This window comes from Dendrobates tinctorius, unplaced genomic scaffold, assembly GCF_039654945.1.
Source record: "Dendrobates tinctorius isolate UK_male_01 unplaced genomic scaffold, ASM3965494v1 ptg000144l, whole genome shotgun sequence".
Lineage (NCBI taxonomy): Eukaryota > Metazoa > Chordata > Amphibia > Anura > Dendrobatidae > Dendrobates > Dendrobates tinctorius.
Window position 1 is genome coordinate 10203415 of NW_027361811.1, and position 25085 is coordinate 10228499.

Consider the following 25085-nt stretch of genomic DNA (forward strand, 5'->3'; position numbering starts at 1 on the left):
TATGCATGATCCTCTCACCCCTCTTTCCTGGTATGCATGGTCCCCTCACCCCCCCAATCCTAGTATGCATGGTCCCCTCACCCCCCAATCCTGGTATGCATGGACCCCTCACCCCCCAATCCTGGTATGCATGGTCCTCTCACCCCCCTTTCCTGGTATGCATGGTCCCCTTACCCCCCTTTCCTGGTATGCATGATCCTCTCACCCCTCTTTCCTGGTATGCATGGTCCTCTTACCCCCCTTTCGGGGTATGCATGGCCCCTCACCCCCCAATCCTGGTATGCATGGCCCTCTCACCCCCCAATCCTGGTATGCATGGTCCCCTCACCCCCCTATTCTGGTATACATAGTCCCCTCACCCCCCTTTGCTGGTATGCATGGACCTCTCACACCCCAATCCTGGTAGGTATGCTCACCATCACCCCCCTTTCCTGGTATGCATGGTCCTCTCACCCCCCAATCCTGGTATGCATGGTCCCTTCACCCCCCAATCCTGGTATGCATGGTCCCCTCACCCCCCTTTCTTGGTATGCATGGTCCCCTCACCCCCCCAATCCTGGTATGCATGGTCCCCTCACCCCCCAATCCTGGTATGCATGGTCCCCTCACCCCCCCAATCCTGGTATGCATGGTCCCCTCACCCCCCTTTCCGTGTAGCCGTGACTAATCAACGTCGCGGCCCTCTGTCCGCAACCAATCAGCAACGCGGCCCTGTAGCTGCGACCAATCACTGCCGCGGCCCTCTAGCATGTAAAAAAATAATATTAAAAAATAAAAAAAAAGTTATTCTCACCTTCCGACGGCCTCCTGTCTTCTTTCCACGCGCCCGGCCTCGAGTTCCCAGTAATGCTTTGCGGCTTAGACCGTTGATGGTCTTCTCTCTCGCTCTCGCGAGAGTGACGTCAGTCTTCTTTCTCGCTCTCGCGAGAGTGATGTCAGTCTTCTTTCTCGCTCTCGAGAGAGTGACGTCATCAGCGGTCTAAGCTGCAAAGCACTACTGGGAATGCGAGGCCAGGCGCATGGAAAGAAGACAGGAGGCCGTCGGAAGGTGAGAATAACCTTTTTTTTAATTTTAATTCTCTTTTTTACAGATTAAGGCCTGCGACCAATCAGCGGCAGGCGCAGCTTACCATTACAAACACCTGTTGCCTGGCGGCCGCGACCAATCAGCGGCCCACGATTTTGGTTACAGACAGACATGATGGCGTTTATATATATAGATGAACAAGTCTATGTCATGTATGATAGAATGTGGACCTATTCTGAATGGAATAAAAAAATGGAAGGGGAAATAATTTATAATTGCTTTTTTTTTTTAGATCGAGAAATACTGTAGATAGATAGATAGATAGATAGATAGATAGATAGATAGATAGACGTAGGAGTCAGTTCATTAAGATTGACCGAACCCATAAATGCCTACTCCAATCTTACTGAAAGAGATGGCACCAGATACATTAAGACGTCATTAATTTGATGCCCCTTCTAAGTGGCGTGCATCTCTGTGTGCTGCGTCAGAAATGCTACTCTAGTCAGGTACTGGAATAGCTTCTCTGGCAAACAAAGTGCTGGCATTTTTTATGAATTTGATGGACGGGCGTGACCATGCCCATTTCCACTCCTGCTTTTTTTTTAGCAGAGCCAAGTGAAACTTCTGGAAGATCACCAAGGGTCTCAAAATTTTTGCTCAAAAAGTGTGACTTTTCAAAGCTGAATGAATGAATTGGCTCCATAATGTTCCAATCATCTAATTATGTCTTTTCTTCCACAGATTCTTTGAAGAGAAATATGATGCTGTATGTTACTTCTACAACAAACATAAAAACATAATTAAGCATGTCATCTATGGCATTTTGTTGGCAGGTAAGAAAGAATAACTCAGTGCTAGACAGTTCTAAGATTAATAAGTCAATGTGGTGGATCAGAAGGAATTGTAAGGCCTGGCTCATTATGCACTCCAGGTATATTGCTGTGTTCACACACAGCGTTTTTTTAGTGGTATTTTTAGCGGATTTTCCAATAAAACCACTAAAAATAAGCTTCCCATTCAATTCTATGCATTTTGCACTTTTTGTGCTTATTGATGCGTTTTTTACCGCGAAAAAAACGCTTTGCGGTAAAAACGCAGCATGCTCATTAATTTCGCGTTTTTTCTGCGTTTCTGGCTATTTCTATGTGTCTTGAAAACGCGCGGAAAAAAACGCATCAAGCGCGCGGAAAACGCACAGAAAAAAACGCGCGGTTTCTGGGAAGGGAGTCAGGTTTTCCAGCAGAAATTTTCTGCTATGTGCGCACTTAGCCTAATTCGGTTGTATATTTAATAGTGTCAAGGAACACTCATGATACATGGCTACTTATTTGATATTATTAAATTATTATTATGTTTATATCTGAATTCCACATTCAGTGGGCAATTGATTGGTCACCTCCCACCTCTAGTATGCACAGATAGTCACCAATTTATGTAGGCCCATAAGCTTGACAGTTCCTACATACATGGTGCATAAAGCATATTGGCTCTCATTAACCCTTCACAACATCCCCCTTATATATATGGCGCATGTTGCAAGTGCAGTGATGGCTGAGCATTACACCAGAATCTGCTGCTAACAATCGCAGGTGGAGATAGCGGCATTTAACACGCTCCGACATGGTCACATGTCATTACTTCCGCCCATCGGCACGCCTGTGACGTATTCGCAGGTTGCCAATGGGTTGTCATGACAGCCGGCGTTCAGCTGAAGGATCCCCATGCCTGTGGTTACGCAGTTCCTTTGAAACCTTGCCTATGGCCGCGCTTCAAATGAGACTGTGATTTCTGCTATATGCAGCAATGCTTAGGCACCTCTGTATATAGCACAAGCGATCGGATGATCACATGTTCAAGCGAGCTAACAAGATCAGTAAAAAGAAATAAAAAAAGTTTTCAAAAAAATTAAATAAATAAATAAAAGTTCAAATCATCCATCTTTCCCCCCATTGAAAATAAAGATATTAAAAAAAAAAATTTAAAAACGCACATATGTGGTATCGCCGCGTTCAGAAAAGTCAGATCTATCAAAATATAAAAACAATTAACCTGATCGGTAAACACCAAAAAATTAAAGAACGCCTAAATTAATTATTTTTTTTGGGACACCACAGTTCCCCAAAAAATGCTGTAACAAGATATCAAAAAGTCACATCTCTCCCAAAATAGTACTAGTGAAAACCTCATTTCGCCCGTAAAAAATAAACCTTCACACAGTTCCATCAGCCAAAAAATAGAAATGATATGGGTCTCGGAATATAGCGAAAAAAACAAAAAAAAACTTCTGATGTATTTTCACCACTTAAATAAAAAAATTGGATGTTTGGTATTGCCATAATCATATTGATTAGGATAATCAATATGATCATGGTCATTTTTACCACAACTGTACAGTGTAAAAACAATGCCCAAAAACAATGTCAAAATTGTGTTGTTTTTTCCACAATTTGACCGCACTTGGAATTTTTTTCCCCTTTTTCGAGTACACTACGTGGTAAAATGAATGAAGTCATTCAAAAGAATAACTTGTCTCGCAAAAATCAATCCCTCAAATGTCTATGTGGACAAAAAAATAAAAGGGTTATGGCTCTTGGAAGAAGGTGAAAAAAAAAATGGAAACGTAAAAATGGAAATTGGCTGTGGGGTGAATTGATTAAGAGGCTCATTACTTTAACAATTTCTTTAGAAAACAAACATATACAGTATAACTGTATAACACCGAGTAAACCTACTGCCATGTAGTCCTCCATATTCATGAGCTTTGTATTACCCCACCCCCACCCCTGATTGTCTCCTTTCTGCCTAGGCACAGTGTACACACAAAGCTGCCAATCAGTGATGTGGGCGGTGTTATACAGAACTCATGGTCTTTGTCTCTTCCTTATGCTGCTCTTAGTTGGGGTAGCAAAAACCTTTTGACAGGTTACCAGTTTGTACCTGTGTCAATAAACTACCCAGTTGGATGAACACATCGTACCGGTGTCTTTTTCTAGTGAAAAAAAAAATTTTTTTTCACTTGATAAAGATGCAGCTTTGACATTGAAACGCGTTGTGAATAAAAAAAACATTTTATCATTATCATTGTTGAAGAATTGATTTACTACGACAGCGCAGCCCACCTTGCGTGTTTCTTCCAACTGGATCCAATATCTCCTGGAGGATTTATCTCCCAGCGACGGGGCAGCAGCTGTTTTTCTCCATGCCTACATAGGAGTTGTGCCGGTCAATCTACCAGGGGAGCGTAACCAGCCCCTACCCACTCTTCCTCCATTGCTTATCACCCCATTGTGCGCTCTTTTCCCCACATCTAGATTTATTTAATAAACTTATCCTGAAAGCGTACTGCCATGGGCGTAGATTTTTGATTAGTAAAATGAGGTATTAAGCCCAATTTATATTTCAGGGCCATAAATTCCAGTTTTTAAGCTGATCTGATACGGCTGCAAATGACTGGGCTGCACAGAGGAAGTGACCGAAATTATGCTGGAGGATTTCACAGGGCTTCCTATGCTGCCGCTATTGGCTGAAGTTTCACCTCATAGATGTCTTCCTTGTTCTAGACATTGACATTAAGCATATATAATAATTGGTCACAGTGGGAGCCCTCTACTTCCCTTTTCTTGCTTCTTCTTGAATTTCATAAGAAAGTAGTTGAACTGGTGCAGGGAGCTTGCACTATGACCAGCATTATGTGCACAGCGCATACAGGCGGCAGCAAAACAGGAAGTCCGGATGAATAGGTGGCTTTTGGCAATTTGTCCTGTAATATGCAATCATTATGGCTTACAGGCATAGTCGTAAGTTTGTGTTACCTTGATTAGAAAAATCTTTTCACATGAAGTGATATAAAATATTTTTCACGTTATAAATGTCATATTGTCTTTTAGGCTTCTTGGCGATGGTGATCGCGGCCTGTGCTTTGAACTTCAAAAGGGCGCTGGCTCTCTTTGTTCTAACCCTGCTGGTCATCTTTTTTGTCTGCTGGGATTTATTTATGGACAAATATGAAGGCAAAATTATCACATTTTTCAGCCCTGTTAGTGCATTTTTCGAAAAACAATGGTTTTGGATGAAATGGTGAGTGTCATACAATATATGTGTATCTGTTATATGAATCCCTAAAGGTCCCTTCGCCTGTATTCACTTTTGTATTTGATATTTTGATAATAATGATGTTAATGTGTGAAAAATGTCCGCTAACAATTAAGTTAATTATGATTTAATAAATGCATATTACAGAATTTTACCCCAATTCAATAGTTTTCCATTATAAAAATTTTTTTATTACTAAGGCTTTCTGTGTAAAAAAAAAAGAAAAATAGTCTAACTTACCAAGTGGCTCTAGTCATTGATTTTGTTGACACGACTGCAGTAGTGATGTCACAACTACAGCACATGACCATTGCAGCCAGGTACTGTGTTCAGCGGTCATGGTCATGTTGATGTAGATGTTGAAAACCTCTGGATAGTGGTCATGTGCTGGAGGTCCATCAATAAAGACAGGGAGTTGTGTCAGAGTGTCAGCATAAGAGCAGCAAGGGGTAAGAATGAAAAAAAAAAAAAACTTTAAAGATGGAAAACCCCTTTGAGGCTGAGTGCACACGTACTTTTTGGCCCTGCGGATTTTTCCGCGCAGAATTGAAGAAATCCGCAGGTCAAAGGACCTGCATTTTTCCTGCGGATTTCTTCCATTTTTCATGCGGTTTTCTTGCGGTTTTCCATTGCGGTTTTCCCCCTGCGGATTTGGAGACTGGGGAGGTGGAAAACCGCACAAAAGAAGTAACATGCTGCGGATTTTGTACCGCAGGAAAACCGCGCAGCAAAATCCGCAGCATCTGCACAGCGGTTTTTTTTTTCATTGATTTAAATGCTACTGTACATCACAATGCAACGTTTCTGCGCGGTAAAATCCGCTGCGGATCCGCTGGATATCTGCATTGTGTGCACACAGCCTAAGTATGCCAACTCCACAGGTGAAGCAGGGGATTTGGAGCGCCACAGATCATAAGAAATGAATGGGAGACATGATATCTAGTTTACCTGAACTAGCACAGAGTCAATTGCAAGACTTCAGAGGAGAAAACTGGTGGTGAACATGTAGGGAAGGTGACCTGATGGATGGATGGATGGACGTGTCAGAATAGAGAAAGATAGGTTTGCACAGTTTAGATAGGTGACAGTTACTACAATGGGGAAACAGCTAGGAAAGTGTAGTGGACGTGCAGTACCTTGGGTTGACCGTTAGATGGCAGGGAGGAGTGTGAGCAAAGGACTTGACATCAGCTTAGGGCTTGAGAAACCATTGGTCATGGGGGGCAGAGTTACAGTGACAGGGGACCGGGAATTCTATAAATACTGAGGGAGGGTTCCAGAAAGTTCCAGTCCCCAGGGGGAGCCCCAGTGACAGAAGGACTACGACAGTCTGTGCGCTGTGAGGAGAATCCAAACCAGAGGGACTGAGGAGAGAGAATGTCAGGGGGGTGGTCCTGACAGGAATACCGCAACAGAGACGAGTAAAAGAGAGTAGGCATACCGTGTTAAGGACGACGTTTGACCAGCGAAAGGACTGTCGGTGATTAGGCCTATGGCAGCCACAGTGTCGGAAGCTGTCAGTGCGACAGCAAGGAAAAAGGGACAGGACGTATATATACGTCCCAGGTGAAAAACACAGTGTGTGAAACGGCCCTGGACACGGAGGGCCATGAGTGAGGTATTGTGTTGTAATGTGAGGGCCGTCAGTCGGACAGCGAGAGCACGATTAAACTTGGACCTGTTGTACCCGAAAATGGCCTCTATTTGTCTCTGTTCATCTCTGCGCGGTATGATGAGGGACCACCCCCCCAGCTCGGCCACCGACCCTACAAACATATAGTGTACAAGTCATATACTGGCCGAAAAATGTGATATTCCTCACCTATAGACAGGACAGCTTATTATGACAAGCTACTGGAAAGTATGGTTACCCTTTAAATCAGGGGTGGGGAACCTCAGGCCCGTGGGCCATTTACGGCCCTTGATAACCTTTTATCCGGCCCTCGGGCAGATTCCAGGAGACCGCAGTGCTTGGGCCGGCAGCTGTATTTTGATGGCCACAGTACCATTAATCGTTTCTTGCTCTGTGAGCACACGCACTCAGTGTTCACTTCTGAATGCTGAGGAGTGTGCAATGAAAGATTAGGCCTTGACATCAGTGCTACCATCAGGACGCACTGTAAAGACTGAGTTAGCATGTGATTTTTGCGGCTCCTGAAGGATGGTTAAGTATACAAATGACTCTTGGCAGAAATAAGGTTCCCCACCCCTGCTTTAAATGCTACATACACTGCATATGCTATGGTCATATACAGAGGCAGATCAGAGGCAGATTTATTATTGTGTTTGCACCTGGACCTTGTCATAAATTGAACATTTGACGCATTTCTGGCACATAATTTGGCATAGTGTTTTAAACATATTCAAGAAGCAAATATGTCAAAGAATAATTATTTCTGTCTAGTTTGTCTGTTTATTTTTTTTAGCTCCACAAGTGGGCAGGACTTTAAATGCAACAATGTGCAGCAAATACCGGTATACACCCAAATTTGGGCTCACATTTTTGTAAGCCATCTAATTAATGGTATAAAAAAAGATGAAAGTGCAAGAAGCGCCAAGTATATCATACAGCATATAAAAAAATGACACACATTTCATACGACTTTTAAAAGCTATGGTATTTTGTGTTGATTTTTATTCATGTGCTTGCTTTTTTCAGACATTTATCCAATCTTATAAACAAGACTATAGAAAAACAGTCCTTTTAATTTCAGCTAAACATAGCATTTTTATTAAAAGAAAAATAATTTTTCTTAAAATGCAATCTATAAACTTCATGTACAGTATTTTAATTTTTTAGTACTATTTTGCTATTAAACATTAATATAATGTGCTTTTTCTGTAGGGTAGTTTGGATAAGTCTTATTGCAGCAGTGATATTGTGGCTTATTTTTGACACAGCAAAAATGGGATCCAATCAACTGATTTCATTTGGTGGCCTTGTTATGTATGTCCTCCTGATGCTCATCTTCTCTAAACATCCAACTAAGGTATAGAGATCACATTTACCCAAGAAACACATTTCAAGTTATTGTTTCTTTTTTAAAATTTCGCAAACGACAAATATGTAATAACTGATGGAGGAGGAGGTCTACGACTTTGTGACAAGATAGTAACAAATGGCAATCTAGAATGTGAGCAAAAACCTATTCTTAATGGAAATAAACAATGGAGGAAGAAGTAATTTAAAAATGGCTTTCAAATTAGTCTTGTATTATAAGGAAGATAATGGATAGATAGATAGACAGATAGAAAAAAGTAAGAGCAGCACTAACAATTAGAGACCAAACCATAAGTAGAAATTCAAAGATTGGAGGCAGCACACCGTTCAAAGTGAAAAAAGAGCTTCTGTTTAATAGCCCATCATGGCAACGTTTCAGCTCGTTAGTGAGAAGAACCTTTTTCTAGCAATACCTGGATGCACATACATGATATTTAAAGCATACAAATGATTGAGGTGTTTAGCAACAATTACGTAAGAAAGAGTATGTCGTTTTACAAAAAACAACATACAAAACTGCATTCATAGTTCATATGTATAGAAATACATTAAAGTGCAATATTTGAATTTCTACATAGATACAATGGGTGCAGAAAGTATTTTGACCCCTTTAAATGTTTCACTCTTTGTTTCATTGCAGCCAATTGGTAAATTCAAAAAAGTTCATTTTTTTCTCACTAATGTACACTGTGCACTCAATCTTGACTGAAAAAGAGATAAATATAGAAATTTTTGCAAATTTATTAAAAAGAAAAACTGAAATATCACATGGTCATAAGTATTCAGGCCATTTGCTCAGTATTGAGTAGAAGCACCCTTTTGAGCTAGTGCAGCCATGAGTCTTCTTGGGAATGATGCAACAAGTTTTTCACACCTGGATTTGGGGATCTTCTGCCATTCTTCCTTACAGATCCTCTCCAGTTCCGTCAAGTTGGATGGTGAACATTGGTGGACAGCTATTTTCAAGTCTCTCCAGAGATGCTAAATTGGGTTTTGGTCAGGGCTCTGGCTGGGCCAGTCAAGAATGGTCACAGAATTGTTCTGAAGCCTTTGGCAAAGTCTGAGGTCCAGAGCACTCTGGAAGAGGTTTTCATCCAGGATATCTCTGTATTTGACCGCATTCATGTTTCCTTTAGTTGCAACCAGTCGTCCTGTCCCTGCAGCTAAAAAACACCCCATAGCATGATGCTGCCACCACCATGTTTCACTGTTGGGATTGTATTGGGCAAGTTCTATGTTTGTCTCATAAGACCAGAGAATCTTATTTCTCATAGTCTGGGAGTCCTTCATGTGTTTTTTAGAAAACTCTATGCAGACTTTCATATGTCTGGCACTGAGGAGAGGCTTCCGTTGGGCCACTCTGCCATAAAGGCCCGACTGGTGGAGGGCTGCAGTAATAGTTGACTTTGTGGAACTTTCTCCCATCTCCCTACTGCATTTGTGGAGCTCAGCCTCAGTGTTCTTGGGGTTCTTCGTTACCTCTCTCACCAAGGCTCTTCTCCCACAATTGCTCAATTTGGCTGGATGGCCAGGTCTAGGAAGACTTCTGTTGGTCCCAAACTGCTTCCATTTAAGGATTATGGAGGCCACTGTGCTCTTATGAACCTTGAATACTGCAGAAATTCTTTTGTAACCTTGGCCAGATGTGTACCTTGCCACAATTCTGTCTCTGAGCTCCTTGGCCACTTCCTTTGACCTTATGATTCTCATTTGGTCTGACATGCACTGTGTGCTGTGAGGTCTTATACAGACAGGTGTGTGCCTTTACAAATCAAGTCCTATCAGTTTAATTATGTAAGAACAAAACCGTTGGCACAACCCTGAAAATTGTAGGTGGTGCCCAAGTAGGATCCCAATCCGTGAACTAAATATATATAAACTTGGCACACACCAAAGGTTTCTGATGCAGAAAGGTGATTTTTAATTATACAACAGTACATACATACACAGACGTTTCGGTCTAGGACCTTCATCAATGTACGATATATTGTACTGTGAGATTCTTAGTGACTGGGCTTTGTGAGATAGACCAATCCTGTGAGGAGGCACATGAAGCCGTCCCACTGCGTGGTGATTTGTGGAGTGTGGACACTTGGGATTCGCGGTGGATACTGCGTCCACACTCCACAAATCACCACGCAGTGGGACGGCTTCATGTGCCTCCTCACAGGATTGGTCTATCTCACAAAGCCCAGTCACTAAGAATCTCACAGTACAATATATCGTACATTGATGAAGGTCCTAGACCGAAACGTCTGTGTATGTATGTACTGTTGTATAATTAAAAATCACCTTTCTGCATCAGAAACCTTTGGTGTGTGCCAAGTTTATATATATCTATCAGTTTAATTAAACAGAGCTGGACTCCAATGAAGGTGCAGAACCATCTCAAGGAGGATCACAAGGAAATGGACAGCATGTGACTTAGATATGAGTGTCTGAGCAAAGCGTCTGAATACTTGAATACCATGCGATATTTCAGTTTTTCTTATTTTTTTAATTTGCAAAAATTTCTACATTTCTGTTTTTTTCAGTCAAGATGGGGTACAGAATGTACATTAATGAGAAAAAAATGCCCTTTTTTGAATTTACCAAATGGCTGCAATGAAACAAAGAGTGAAAAAATAAAAGGTTTCTGAATACTTTCTGTACCCACGTACCCACTGTAGATAGATGTATATTTGATAACATATAGATAGACAGAATTGTGATTAGATAGATAAATAAACAGACAAAATGAGATGCAGCACCAGCTAACTGATGTGTGGATACAAAGCCTCCCAGGCAAAGCCCAATACTTTTTGCTTGAGAAAGGTTCAGATACAAACACAAAACGTTGCCATGTTGGACGAAAAAACATATGCATAAATTAAATTTATGGGATCAAATAACTATACATTGGCATGTACATGTGTATTCAGCCCTTTTGCTATGAAACCCCTAAAAATTTCTGAGGCAAACAATTACCTTCATAAGTCTTAGTGAATGGAAGTCCACTTGAGTGCATGATCTAAGTGTCACGTGGTCTGTCACTATATACACACCCTTTCTGAAAGGCCACAGAGGCTGCAACACAAAGCATCACTAACCAAACAACACCATGAAGACCAAGGCGATCTCCAGATAAGTCAGGGACAAAGTTGTTGAGAAGTACAAGTCAGGATTGGGTATAAATGAATATCCCAATCTCTGTTGATCCCCCAGATTATCATCAAATGTAAAGAAAATGGTGCACAACAAACCTGCCAAGAGAGGGCTGCTCACCAAAACTCTCAGCCCAAGCAAAGAGGGCATTACTCAGAGAGGCAACACAGAGGCCAAAGGTAACCTTGAATGAGCTGCTGAGTTCACAAGCAGAGACTGGAGTATCTGTCCATATGACCACAATAAGCCGTACACTCAGAGGTGGCCTTTTGGCCACCAAGGTAAGTGCTATGTCTGGTGCTAAACCAACACAGCTCATCACCCCAAGAGCACCATCACCGCAGTGAAACATAGTGGCAGCAGTAGCATTCTGTGGTGATGTTTTTCAGCAGCAGGGTCAGAGAAAATAGTCCGAGTTGAGGGGAAGATGGATGGTGTGAAATACAGGGATATTCTTGAGAAAAACCTGTTTCAGTCTGTTAGTGATTAGAGACTAGGACAAAGGTTAACTTTCCAACAAGACAATGACCCAAAGCATACTGCTAAAGCAAGACTCCATAGATAGAATTGTGATAAGATATATTTTAAATAAAATCAGTATGTGACGTATGAGGAATAAGTGTGGATGAGTGATGTAGGTCTGTCATATGAAGAAGCCAAGTAGGTCTTTTCCTGAAGATAGAACATAGAATACTTCCTTTCTAGAGCCGCCTACTGAAGATAGTCAATGTCTGATACTTTAACAAGCCTTTCAACATGACTACGGATATAAGCTAAATCAGTTTCCTCCAAAAGAGACACCCATCTGCAGACAGATATGTCTGAGTTCTTGCCCCATCAGTTCAGAGAAGAATACTGGCTATGATTAACATTGAGATAATGGAAGATGTCAGTAGTAAAGTGCTAAAAAGACTAGAATAAATATATTAAATCAAACTAAGGGGAGAAGTAATGTTCTGTCTGTATCTTTGTTTGGAAGGTTCATTGGCGACAAGTGTTCTGGGGAATTGGACTACAGTTCCTATTAGGACTTCTTATCCTAAGAACAAAGCCAGGATTTGATGCATTTGATTGGCTTGGCATACAAGTACAGGTAATACATTTGTGATTGTAATTTTAAAATTCAACATACTTACTTACATTGTCTGGTGCCACGTGGAGTTACTTATATAGTCTGGCACCATTTGTTGTTACTTACACTTACATAGCCTGGCGCCATTTAGTGTCACTTACATACTCTGGCGCCACTTGGTGTTACCTACATAGTCTGGCGCCATTTAGTGTTACTTACATAGTCTGGCACCACTTGGTGTTACTTACATAGTCTGGTGCCTTTTAGTATTACTTATATAGTCTAGCATCACTTGGTGTTACCTACATAGTCTTGCACCACTTGGTGTTACTTACATAGTCTGGTGCCATTTAGTGATACTTACATAGTCTGGCACCACTTGGTGTTACCTACATAGTCTTGCACCACTTGGTGTTACTTACATAGTCTGGTGCCATTTAGTGATACTTACATAGTCTGGCACCACTTGGTGTTACCTACATAGTCTTGCGCCACTTGGTGTTACTTACATAGTCTGGTGCCATTTAGTGATACTTACATAGTCTGGCACCACTTGGTGTTAACTACATAGTCTGGTGCCAATTGGTGTTACTTAAATAGTCTGGCACCACTTGGTGTTACTTGCATAGTCTGGCACCACTTGGTGTTACTTACATAGTCTTGTGCCACTTGGTGTTACTTATATAGTCTGGCGCCACTTGTTGTAACTTATATAGTCTGGCACCACTTGGTGTTACTTACATAGTCTGGTGCCACTTGTTTTTACTTATAGTCTGTGCCACATGGTGTTACTTATTTAGTCTGGCTCCACATGGTGTTACTTACATAGTCTGGCACCACATGGTGTTATTTATATAGCCTGGCTCCATTTGGTCCAGGTCACTGGATGTGCAGGTCCAGCTAGTGATCTGAATTTTGCTTTACATGCATGCTCAGTCACTCTCCCCACAGCCTGTTCTCTGCTTACTGATCCTGTAGCCAAATGCAGAGTAGCCAATAGAAATAGGTTTCTGACCTGCAAGGAGAATCGGCTGTAGGCAGAGTTACTGAGTATGCATGTCCATTCGCCATACTAACTATAAAGGATGTAATAACTCTTCACTGTATTATTTTTTAACACCATGTAAATTACAAATATTATTGATTTTTGTGTAGGATCTTTTCAGTGGATTTGATATGTAATGGTGGACCTTTAATGCTCTTTAAGGGCATTATTTGTTCTAGTCTATTTACCTAGTGCATTTTTAGTCCACATATGATTTTACAATGTGACTTTGTCATAATATTTCTACTTTCTTCATTACAAAATCATAGGAAATAGCACCGACAAATCCTATGTCTTCAGAATCATCAGTTACATTTCTGAGAAAATATTAATTCTCGAGCTATTCCAGTAATCGGAACACCTGATTTATTGTTTTAGCCTCACTTATATTCCTGGCAGGCGAAATATTGTATTCAATCGTAAGAAGCGCATTCAAACAAGATTTTCAAGTTATGCTTGTTTCTTATTGACTTACTTTAATTTAAGGATGCTGAGTAGGTGTGACTAATTACAATGTTTTCAGACTTTATCTAAAATCACTTTTTCATTTCCTCTTTCAGTTGAGGACTTTTAATTTTTTTTTTAATTTATTTTATATATTTTAATCAGTATAATGCAGAGAACACACAAAGCAGGGGAATAATTACAGGGAGTGTAAAGAAAGAAGTCTCACCCATGCCATAGGGCAGCGGTCCCCAACCTTTTTGACCTTGAGAGCTACATTCAGCTTAGAAAGAGGGTCGTGAGCCACATTCAGCTCCGATAGGAGGTCACAAGCAACATCCTGCTCCTGTCCCCCTCAAAGTAAATAGTGTCAATCAAAGCCCCCATTAAGGGTATAATGATAACCGAAGCTTTTAAACAGAAATCACTCCAAAGCAGTACACTGAGAACCAGGAGTTCCCACAATACCCCATTCGGTGTTCTCCCATCAAGAACTCCCAGCACACTGTCACATCCAGCTTTGAGCACCTCCTCTAACAGGTAGTACTATCCTCCAGCGTACCATACCTAAATCATCTCTAAACCACTGAGACCAGTAAATGTGCATCCAGATCTGCTCTTCTGTGCAGGGCTACTCACAAAAATCACAATTTTGAGATGTTCTCCTCATACCTGTTTGCTAGACCTGGAGCTAATGCACCAAGCTGGCAGACAGTCGCGAGCCACAATTCATGGGACCATGAGCCACATGTGTCTCCCGAGCTATAGGTTGGGAACACCTGCCTTAAGGCCTGGGCTGCCCAAAAAGCTTTTTGGCCACATAAGACAGCAGTATTATAAATGGCACAAGGTAGATAATGAAGCCTGTTACAGATATCGCTCAGTAGTTATGTCTGAAACATGTGCTCTGTAAACTTTAGCCATAATGCTTTTCTATCCCCACTGGAAAAATATAAATTAAAATAAAAATACAAAACTAATAAATATGAAGGAATCTGTGCACAACAGTGCCCTTTATGACATTATCATACTTGCTGTGTGACATGATCATGTTATGTTTGGACATCACACGTTTATGCATTAATGTTTTAATATTGCACAAATTGTGTATTTCCCGTATATATAAACGTTTATCCTGTCTTGCAATTTGTCCAGTATACCTTATTCATAATGGATCTTGAGCTTTTCTTTGAAAACATTTTGTCACTGGAGGAACATTTGAAACTAAATTTGGGGGCATTTTCTTTTGGGTCATACCGAAATGCCAAATGTTAAAGAACATATATTTGACATTACCATATAGAGAAGTATAGGATAATACCTCTATATGGTCAGTCCATTCGTCATTACTAAAAAATCAGTGTTTCTATTGATATGCAAATGAGGCTGAATAACTACCTTTAGATCTGTCACTTCAGCTCTACTCCCAGACTAGTGCCTCCTCAACTGACAGCCCCCTGTCTGACGTCACACAGCATAGAGTCTGTTGGTCAATCCGGGGGAGGTAGCGCTGGGTGGGGAATAGAGCTGGAGTCATGGAGGCTTCAGATCTACCACAGGCTTTTCGGCACATTTGTACATGAATTCATACACTGACTTGTCAGTAGTGGAGGAATGGACTTGCCATGTAAAGGTATTGCTGAACTTGTTCGAGCTACATGCTCATATAAATAGTTTGGGGGGGGTGAAATCCTGCCGACAGATTTCTTTTAATTCACAGGACAATATGTCTCTGAGTGGCGTCCTCATTGACAGGTACTACAAATGAAAATGAGCATAAAAATCTTGATACAAAAGTATGGGATGAAGGAATTAAACAAAATACTACTTATTGAATCCATAGGATATTACATGACGGTATTATTATTATTTTCACTCTGAATGGCGCTGAATAGCATTAATATTTAGAGAAGTTCTCCAGTGAAAACAAGCTATCGCATGATATGCAATAACTTATTAATCTGTGAGCATCTTGTTAAGTGTCCCAGAGCGGTAGTAGCAACCGAGCTGCTGTCCGGTTGCGCTATGGCACTTTAAAGACAAGGTGTGTCCCAGTTCCAGTGTGCTGTAGGGTGTGGAGGGCATCACACACACTTGTAGGCCACGGGCCCCTACTGGCTCCAGGCTTCCATCCTCAAGAGTCGCCACACACAATGCATGGGACACCAAGTTCTTTGAAAAAGTCGAACTTTTACTAAACATTCCAAGTTCATCTGCTGGGCACAAGTGGGATAGGGCCCAGCAATTCACACTTCCTTCCCCCTTAGTACAACTCCTCTTCAGTCCTGTCACCCGTTCATTCTGGATAACCCCCAAACCTGCTATCTCCATCAGCCTCAGGGATTCGTTGTCCACTCCGACATTGCACCAGGGACTGACCACCTGCCCCCCACGTAATTCCATGTGCGCCAACCTCGTGATATCAGAAGACCAGGCCCACTCCATAATACCTGGCCCAAGCCCTAGGCCCCAGACGTTGTTAGAATGTGCATCATGGGACTCCATTTCGCCTTCCACTGCCTCAGTTGGCCCATACTGCCCCTAGCAATCCACCCCACCTGAACTTGTACTCCACTATACACTTCACTAACTGACATTGAACTCCCACCAACCAGTAAGTGCCCCCCTTTTAACTGACACTAGTGCTCACCCACTGAGGTGGATTTATCCTTAACCATTTTCTAGCTTGTATGCTAAACCTATTGTCCTTATTCTATATCCTATGCTGTGCTAAGCTTATCATTACACTATACTTACATTATGCATTAAGAGCTTATACACTGCATCGACATAATACATTAAATTAGATGAATGTTGCTTCTACAGGGTGGGCCATTTATATGGATACACCTAAATAAAATGGGAATGGTTGGTGATATCAACTTCCTGTTTATGGCACATTAGTATATGGGAGGGAGAAACTTTTCAAGATGGGTGGTGACCATGGTGGCCATTTTGAAGTCGGCCATTATGGATCCAACTTTATTTTTTCCAATGGGAAGAGGGTCATGTGACACATCAAACTTATTAAGAATTTCACAAGAAAAACAATGGTGTGCTTGGTTTTAACGTAGCTTTATTCTTTCATGAGTTATTTACAAGTTTCTCTTTGTTTACAGCCATTGACATGTCACAGAGGTTAACACATGAGGAGCGGATAGAAATTGTGTTGATGTCTGGTGAACGCAGTACCCGTGTCATTGCAGCAGATTTCAATGCAAGACACCCTACGCAAGAAAATTGTCACCATTCCCATTTTATTTAGGTGTCTCCATAGAAATGGCAAACCCAAAAAAGTTTGCCTCATAACTGAACATAATGTTCTGTGCAAACTGAGGGTCCTGTTCCAATTTTTGTTTTGCCCATTCTGCAAATTCAGCGCGTTGATCTGGGTCACCAACCATTCCCATTTTATTTAGATGTATCCTTATAAATGGCTCACCCTGTACATATAAAACCGCATGATGATATTCATATAGCACGTCTGTGGTCTTCAGGACTAATGACAGGGTAAGACAGTCCACATTCCTAGAGTCTGACTGCTTGGAACTGCACAGAACAACATAATGGGAAACTTTTAACCCCTCTTAGAATTGAGTGGCTGTGTGCATTCTTGACCATTGCTCTATTCATTCTCTAAGGGGCTGACAAGCTGCACTCTCGGCTTATTCTGGAAGCCCTATAGAGAAAGAATAGAGGCATGTTGTGCTAAATTCTAATGGGGATAAAAATTCCTTGTTCTAACAATCGGTATGTGTCCCAGAAGTCGGACTTCATGATCATTATGTTATCACCTCTCCCATGGAAAGGTGATAATTCGTTTTCACTAGCGAATTATCTGTAAGCATTTGAACAAATTTTGTATGAATGGTTTTAGAGGACACAGTTTTCAAAGCTCAGTACTATACATGTCATACTAACATCAGTAGGATTCTAAAGAAGGACATGTAAATGTAGTTGAGACCAGTAACTAAACTGTATTCATTTGTTTCAGACTTTCCTGGAATACTCAGACACTGGCTCAAAGTTTGTGTTTGGAGAAAAGTATGTTGACCACTTTTTCGCTTTTAAGGTGAGCCCTAAAGAGGTTGATAAATTCTGCTTAAATAATTATTTGAGGTACATACTCTGAACCAATAAATGCTGGCTGTCATTTCAGCTAGGTTGAAAAACTTTCTTACACTGTACCAAAAGGAAGAACAGAAGGACAGCGACAGCATACATTTATTTTATACCCTTCCCCTAGATTGTAGGTCAAGATATGTTCAAACATTATAATGAACCAACCAACCTTTAGATCTCTTATAGCTTCTATTATTCTATGTTCTATATGTCATTGGGAAATTTTTTGAAGACAACAAGCTGGAACTACAACCAATGCTCTAAAATATAGGATTACTGAGTCTATTCAGGCACCTAAACCCTTTTTGCATCTGTCAAGGATTTTACTAACTAATCTCAGATTCAGGGCAAAGGAGTGGTATATTCATAGAAGTGCTACGTCAGAGATTCTAGGTGAATGAAATTGTCAAGTGAATCTTTTCTCTTGTATCACGCAGGTCCTACCAATTGTGATATTCTTCAGCACCGTCATGTCAATGCTTTACTACCTCGGTTTTATGCAGTGGTTAATTAAAAAGGTAAATATTCTATTTTTTTTTGCCTTTTCTCTTTTTTAGTGATGTTTCCATTTACATGTTATAGATATAATGTAAATATACAATATAGCTGTGTAAAGAGCGCAAGAGCAGTAGTCATAACTGAGCTGCTGTCCGGTTACGCTCTAGCACTTTACAAACAAACGGTGTCCCAGTGTGCTGTAGGGTGTGGGGGGAATCCCTCTTGCTTTTAGGCCGCAGACCTACGCTGTCTCCAGGCCTCCACACTCAGAAGCCGCCACATGCAATTCAGGGCACACCAAGTTCTTTGCAACAATCAAACGTTTACTAGTCAGTTCTGGTTCATCAAGTGGTAATACATGGTATAGGGCACAGCACTTCATAATCCTTACTTTGTCAGCACAACACATCTTCAGCCCTATTATTTGTTCCTCCTTGAGCATCTCTTTGCACACTGGCTCTGTTAGCCCCATGGGACCTCCCTTCCCATTTGGCAGTGCACCCGGGATCCATTACCTTGCGGGTCTCTTTCAATGTTTCTTTGTATGCCAAAGGACACAATGTGCCTGGCAGCCCCTATGTCAGACCTTGGGCTCCAGACGCAACAGGAGAGTACCCTCAGGATTTTATTATGGCATCCCACTGCCTCGAATGGTAGACACATGCTGACTTAGTAGCCCACTGGACTTGAACTTGGACTTGTCACTGCACTTCTCTATCTCCTTCACTATCAGGAAGTGACCACATTTTATTAACAATAGTTCTGACACACTGGGCTAATGCTATCATTAACTATGTGCTATCCTATAGATTAAACCTATTGGCCTGATCTTACATCCTATACCATTGGTAACCCACTTACTATATAAACAGTACCTTTCCTATCAGTAATCTAATCCTGTGACTACCCTACACTATGCACTACTCATACTATACATTAACATTTTACATTACTTACTGTACATGCTGTACATTACCATAGCACATTATATAAGACACACATCACCATTCACATTACATCTAAAACCGCATAACACAATACATATAAGGTGATTGTTGTCTTCAGGGGTAAAAACGCTGCAAAACAGTAACTTTAACATTATTACAGCTGAACAAATAGTCCCAACTAGAGATGAAAGGATGAAGTCATATTTTCTGAAATTTGTGGCTTCATGCAAATTTGAACACTTTAAGAGTAGTGTTGAGCATTCCGATACCGCAAGTATCGGGTATCGGCCAATATTCACTGTATCGGAATTCCGATACTGAGTTCCGATACTTTTAGCATATCGAATACCGGAATCAGAAGTTCCCATAATGCTATGAGCCAGTTTGATTTGATTCAGCCAATGACAATCCTCAGAAGTGTGGGCACATCCTGTTAGGCATGTAGGCATGTTAACTAATGGCATGGCTATGATTGGCTGCTGAAATGATGTCATGATGCACTATAAAAGCCGCAGCAGCCGCCATTTCTGGTTCACTCTGCTGTGAATTCAGTTAGGGACAGGCTGCTGTTCAAGACTGTGAGGGACAGTTAGAGAGCAATTTTACAAATCACATTGTGCTTTACCCAGGCTACATTCTCAATAAGTGTAGCTTTCTTTTGCCTTGCAGCAGTGTTCACAGCTGTCTGCAAGGTCTGTGTGAGTGCAGCTCACGCTGAGTAGTGTGTCCTGCAGCCACGTCTGGTTGTAGGATGCTCAGCGTGTCACTGCCTCATACATATTTTTCATTTTTTGCTGCTCATTTTTCATTCTCCTATTAGTGTGCACTGTGCATCCATCCGTATCCATATACGTTGGTTGCAAACACTATAGGAGTAGACAGCGGAGCCTCTCTGCAGCCTTTCAGTGCTAGTGCCCAGTTTGCTGCACTGTTCACGGCTGTCTGAGAGGTCTCTGACTGTGTGTGAGTGCAGCTCACGCTGAGTAGTGTGTCCTTCAGCTACGTCTGGTTGTAGGCCGCTCAGCGTGCGTCACTGCCTCACACATATTTTTCTTTTATTGCAGCTCATTTTTTATTCTCCTATTAGCGTGCATCCATCCGTATCCATCTACATTGGTTGGTTGCAAACACTATATAGGAGGAGATAGAGGAGCCTTTTTTCTGGCTTGTGCCCTTCATCTGCAGCCAGATTAGTATTACCCTATTTTTTGGAGCCTCATCATTTGCATTGTACGTTACCTTTCTGCATTGTAATAGCTCCAAAAAGTTAGTGATACTATCGCTTTCAAATCTTTGGTCACATCCTTTTAGTTTTTAAAAAAAAACAAAACAAAATAAAGTTCACCAAACACTCCATTTCACAGTTGTGTAGGCCACATTAGCTCCTATTAAAGTGTAGTCCACACACACTTCATAAAATTAGTATTTCTTATACCTATTACCAGCTGTTCAGGAATAAGCACACTAAGCCCCCCCTTTGTACTTTTCTGCCTATCTTTATCAGTCTACCAAGATGAAGAAGGCAGGGAGTAAGGCATGTGGGCGTGGAGTTTCAGCAGGGAGAGGACGTGGGGATTCTGCAGGGAGAGGACGTGGGGATTCTGCAGGGAGAGGACGTGGGGATTCTGTGACTGCTGCTGGCACCAGTGAGTCAGCATCCCCCAGTTTTACCAGGCAACAATCCTTTATGCGCAGCTTTGTAGGACCTCGCCATACCCCACTGCTGCGGGAGGAACAAATTGAAGCCGTTGTCGGATGGATGGCAGCTAACGCATCGACTTCAATGACTTCCACGTCCTCTCAGGGCCAGAGCACTGAAGAGCAACCATCTGTCTCTTCACCACCTGCCAAAGTGCCCCGGCAGTCAGAGAGACATGGACAGGAGCCATCACAGTCTCTACTTCTGTTCTCTGAATCTGTTGGCTTGGAAAGAGGGGGCTAGCAAAGCAGCATTCAAGAATGTGAAGAAGAGGGAGTATGCAGTGATGCGCAACGTCTTTGTCCCTCTGAATCTGAAGAGGCGGGTGGGCCAGTGCCTATGGTCAGCACACCTCAGTACGCATCAGATGATGACGAGACTCAGGTGCCACTTTCTGTTGCGTACGGTGCTGGCGAGACAACCCAGGAGAAGCAGGTGTTTGAAGAGGGGAGTGTAGATGATGAGGTCCTTGACCCATCATGGCGTGAGGAACAGGAAGGTGGTGGGAGCAGCTCTGAGGAAGAGATTTCCCGAACGGCCAAAACAGGAGGGAGAGGGAGGGGGCAGACTTGGTTGCCTGTAGCCTCCACTTTGGCACCCGTTAGGAGCATTCCTCTTTCAAAAGCCAAAACGGGCGCTCCCAAGACTTGCAGTGCGTGGTCCTATTTTGACACAGTTGCAGATGACATTTGCTTTGTCAAATGCAAGCTGTGTCATCAGAAAGTTAAAAGAGGGAAAAATTTCAGCAACCTCAATACCACAAATATGTGGAAACATGTGCGGACCAAGCACGAGGTGGAGTTACACAGACACACTGAAGACGTAGGCCAACGTACAGCACCACCTACCACCTCTTCAGCTCGTGATGGGGCCTCTTCCTCCTGCTCACACACAGCTGGTTCAGCTTCCTCACAGGATCGCCAAGGAAGAACCTCTGGCACTGTTGTCCGGAGACCCAGTGACATTCCACCCACAGCACCACGTTCCCAGTCATCCTCACACTCCCAGGCCACTCTACAGCCATCGGTAGCACAGGCATGGGATAAAAGGCGGCCATACTGGGCAAACCATCCCCGAGTACAGGCTCTGAATGCTGGCATTGCCAAACTACTGGCCCTTGAAATGCTCTCATTCAGGCTGGTGGAGACTGACACCTTCCGGAACTTCATGGCATTGGCAGTCCCACAATACACCATGCCCAGCCGCTTTTATTTCAGCAGGCAAGCCGTCACTGCTCTGCAAAAACATGTGGAGGGAAAAATAAAACATGTGCTACTAAACGCCATCAGTAGCAAGGTCCACCTGACCACCGATGCGTGGACCAGTAACCATGGACAGGGATGATTCCTTTCCCTCACTGCCCATTGGGTCAATGTTGTGGAGCCGGGTACAGATCTGGAGAGTGGTGCTGTACGTGTTCTGCCAACTCCACGGATTGCAGGAATCCAGTCTCTACACATTGACTCCTCCTCCTACTCAAGTTCCTCAGAAACAGCGCTGCAGGAGCCTGTTACGACTGATATGAGCACAGCCGTCAACAGGCCGTACTCTAATTAATTTCTTTGGGGAATCGAAGCCACACAGCGCAGGAGCTCTGGAATGCCAACAAGCAGGAGAGCGACGTGTGGTTTGTGCCAGCGAATCTCCAGCGGGGCTTGGTAGTGTGTGACAATGGCCAAAATCTGGTGGCAGCTTTTGGCCTAGGCAACCTCACTCACATCCCATGTCTGTCACATGTGCTGAACTTGGTCATGCAGAGCTTTCTGAGGGACTATCCAGATCTTGATGCACTGCTGCACAAAGTCCGCATAGAGTGCGCTCACTTGCGGCGTTCCAGCACGGCAAGATCGCGCCTTGCTGCTCTGCAGTGCCGATTACGCCTTCCGGAACATCGCATCATATGTGACCTACCCACCAGGTGGAATTCAACATTACATATGTTGGAGCAGTCGTGTGAGCAGCAGGCAGCTGTCATGGAGTGCCAGCTGCATCAGGCGCAAACAAGTCGCACTGTGCGCCGGTCACACTTCAGCACCACTGAGTGGGCCTCTATGAAGGACATCTGCCTCGTTTTGCGTGCCTTCGATGATTCCATGCAGATGGCGAGTGCAGATGATGCACTAGTCAGCATGACTGTCCCCCTTATCTGCCTGCTTCAAAAAACACTGCAAGCACTAAGGGAGGAGGTTTTGGAAGAGGTGGAGGATGATGAGTCACAAATGCCATCTGCTTCTGGACAGTCTGCGCTACGTGGTTCCTCACAAAGGCCTAGGCAGGGGACACTTTGTGAGGAGGATGAGGAGGAGTCAATGGAGGAGGAAGACATCTCTCCAGAAGAGGGAGGTACACAATGCTCTAGTCAGTATGTACAGCGAGGGTGGGGTGATGCAGAGCAGGCAGAGATGACGACTCAAGCAGGGGACAGCGTTTCTTTGGCAGTTGGGAGTCTGCAGCACATGGTTGATTTCATGCTGCAGTGCCTGAGAAATGACCGCCGCATCGCCCACATTCTCAACACGACTGATTATTGGGTGTACTCCCTCCTAGATCCTCGCTACCGGGACAACTTACAAAGCCTCATACCACCGTTGAACCGGGAGCGTAAACTGCGGGAGTACCAAGACACACTGGTGCAGTCCATCATGTTCTCCATTCCAGCCGACAGCAGAGCTGCTAGTGCTTTACAAAGCAGCTCTGTGCGTCGAGGCAGTGGAGGAAGCTCGGCACAAAGAGGGACCAGAGGCAGCGCCTCAGCACAAGGCAAGATCACTATGGCCCAAATGTGGCAAAGTTTTGTGTGTCCGCCACAAATGTCTACACCATCACAGATGGCTCCAGTCAGCAGGAGGCAATGTTTCTGTCAGATGGTGACAGACTACATGTCTTGCCCTGTCAGTGTACTCCCAGATGGCTCTTCCCCCTTCAAGTTTTGGGTCTCAAAGCTGGATACATGGCCAGAGCTTAGCCAGTATGCATTGGAGGTGCTGGCTTGCCCTGCTGCAAGTGTATTATCGGTACGCGTCTTTAGTGCCGCAGGTGGTGTACTAACAGACGGTCGCACGCGACTATCCTCCGATAACGTTGACCGGCTTACTTTTCTGAAAATGAACAAGGCCTGGATCTCGCCAGAATTTTCCAGTCCTCTACCAGAATAAATAATTGGTTGGCAACAGTATCCAGGTCTCCTGTTGTGTTCATGTTTCTACCACCTGAACTGTAATCCCTGGGCTTCAACACAGCCAGTTGTCGCTCAGAAGTGCCGTCTGGACAGAGAAAAACACAAGCTTCTGTGTTAGTGGGGTTCAGTAACGCCATCTGCTCCCCTGCTGTGTGGACGGCAAAGTCTCCTGCTCCCTCCACAATCGAACTACTACTGATTTTTAACCGTGCTCCACTTAGGCCTCTGGCTCCACTGTCTCTAGTATTTCCCCTGGCCTCCAACCCAGCCAGTTGCTGCTCTGAAGTGGCAGCTGCACAATCCACACTTGTTCCAGTGTTCCTGGGGCTCAGTCACGTCAGTTGATCCCCTGATGTGTGTCCGGCAATGTCTCCTGCTCTGTCCACATTTCCATTACTAGTAGTGCTCTGACGTGACTGAGCCCCAGGAACACAGGAACAAGTGTGGATTGTGCAGACGCCACTTCAGAGCAGCAACTGGCTGGGTTGGAGGCCAGGGGAAATACTAGAGAAGACAGTGGAGCCAGAGGCCATAGTGGAGCAAGGTTACAATCAGTAGTAATCTACAACCTCTATAAAACTTGCTGCAAGTTGGCCTCCGCCTGCTGCATGATTGATCCTGGGCTCCAACAACGCCAGTTGGTGTTCAGAAGTGTCGTCTTCACAGAGAAAAACACACTAGCTCCTGTGTTAGTGGGGTTCAGTAACGTCAGCTGTTCCCCTGCTGTGTGGACGACAAAGTCTCCTGCTGCCTCCACATTCACAAACCATCAGGCCTCAGCCTGCTCCATGCTTGATCCTGGGCTCTAACAAT

The 25085-nt window shown here is 43.2% G+C and overlaps 1 protein-coding gene across 5 annotated transcripts in view; it reads left to right on the top strand.

The window, feature by feature from the left end:
- SLC28A3 (solute carrier family 28 member 3) overlaps positions 1-25085 on the top strand; it is a 189632-nt gene that overhangs the window by 105454 nt on the left and 59093 nt on the right. For all 5 annotated transcript variants that reach the window (XR_012220370.1, XR_012220372.1, XR_012220371.1 and 2 more), the window contains exons 4-9: positions 1772-1863; positions 4918-5107; positions 7968-8112; positions 12247-12360; positions 17823-17900; positions 18388-18468. Coding sequence is in view for 1 of the 5 variants with exons in the window: in XM_073546016.1 (XP_073402117.1) it covers positions 1772-1863; positions 4918-5107; positions 7968-8112; positions 12247-12360; positions 17823-17900; positions 18388-18468 (700 nt within the window). In the remaining 4 variants the exon portion in view is untranslated. The remainder of the gene's footprint in view (positions 1-1771; positions 1864-4917; positions 5108-7967; positions 8113-12246; positions 12361-17822; positions 17901-18387; positions 18469-25085) is intronic.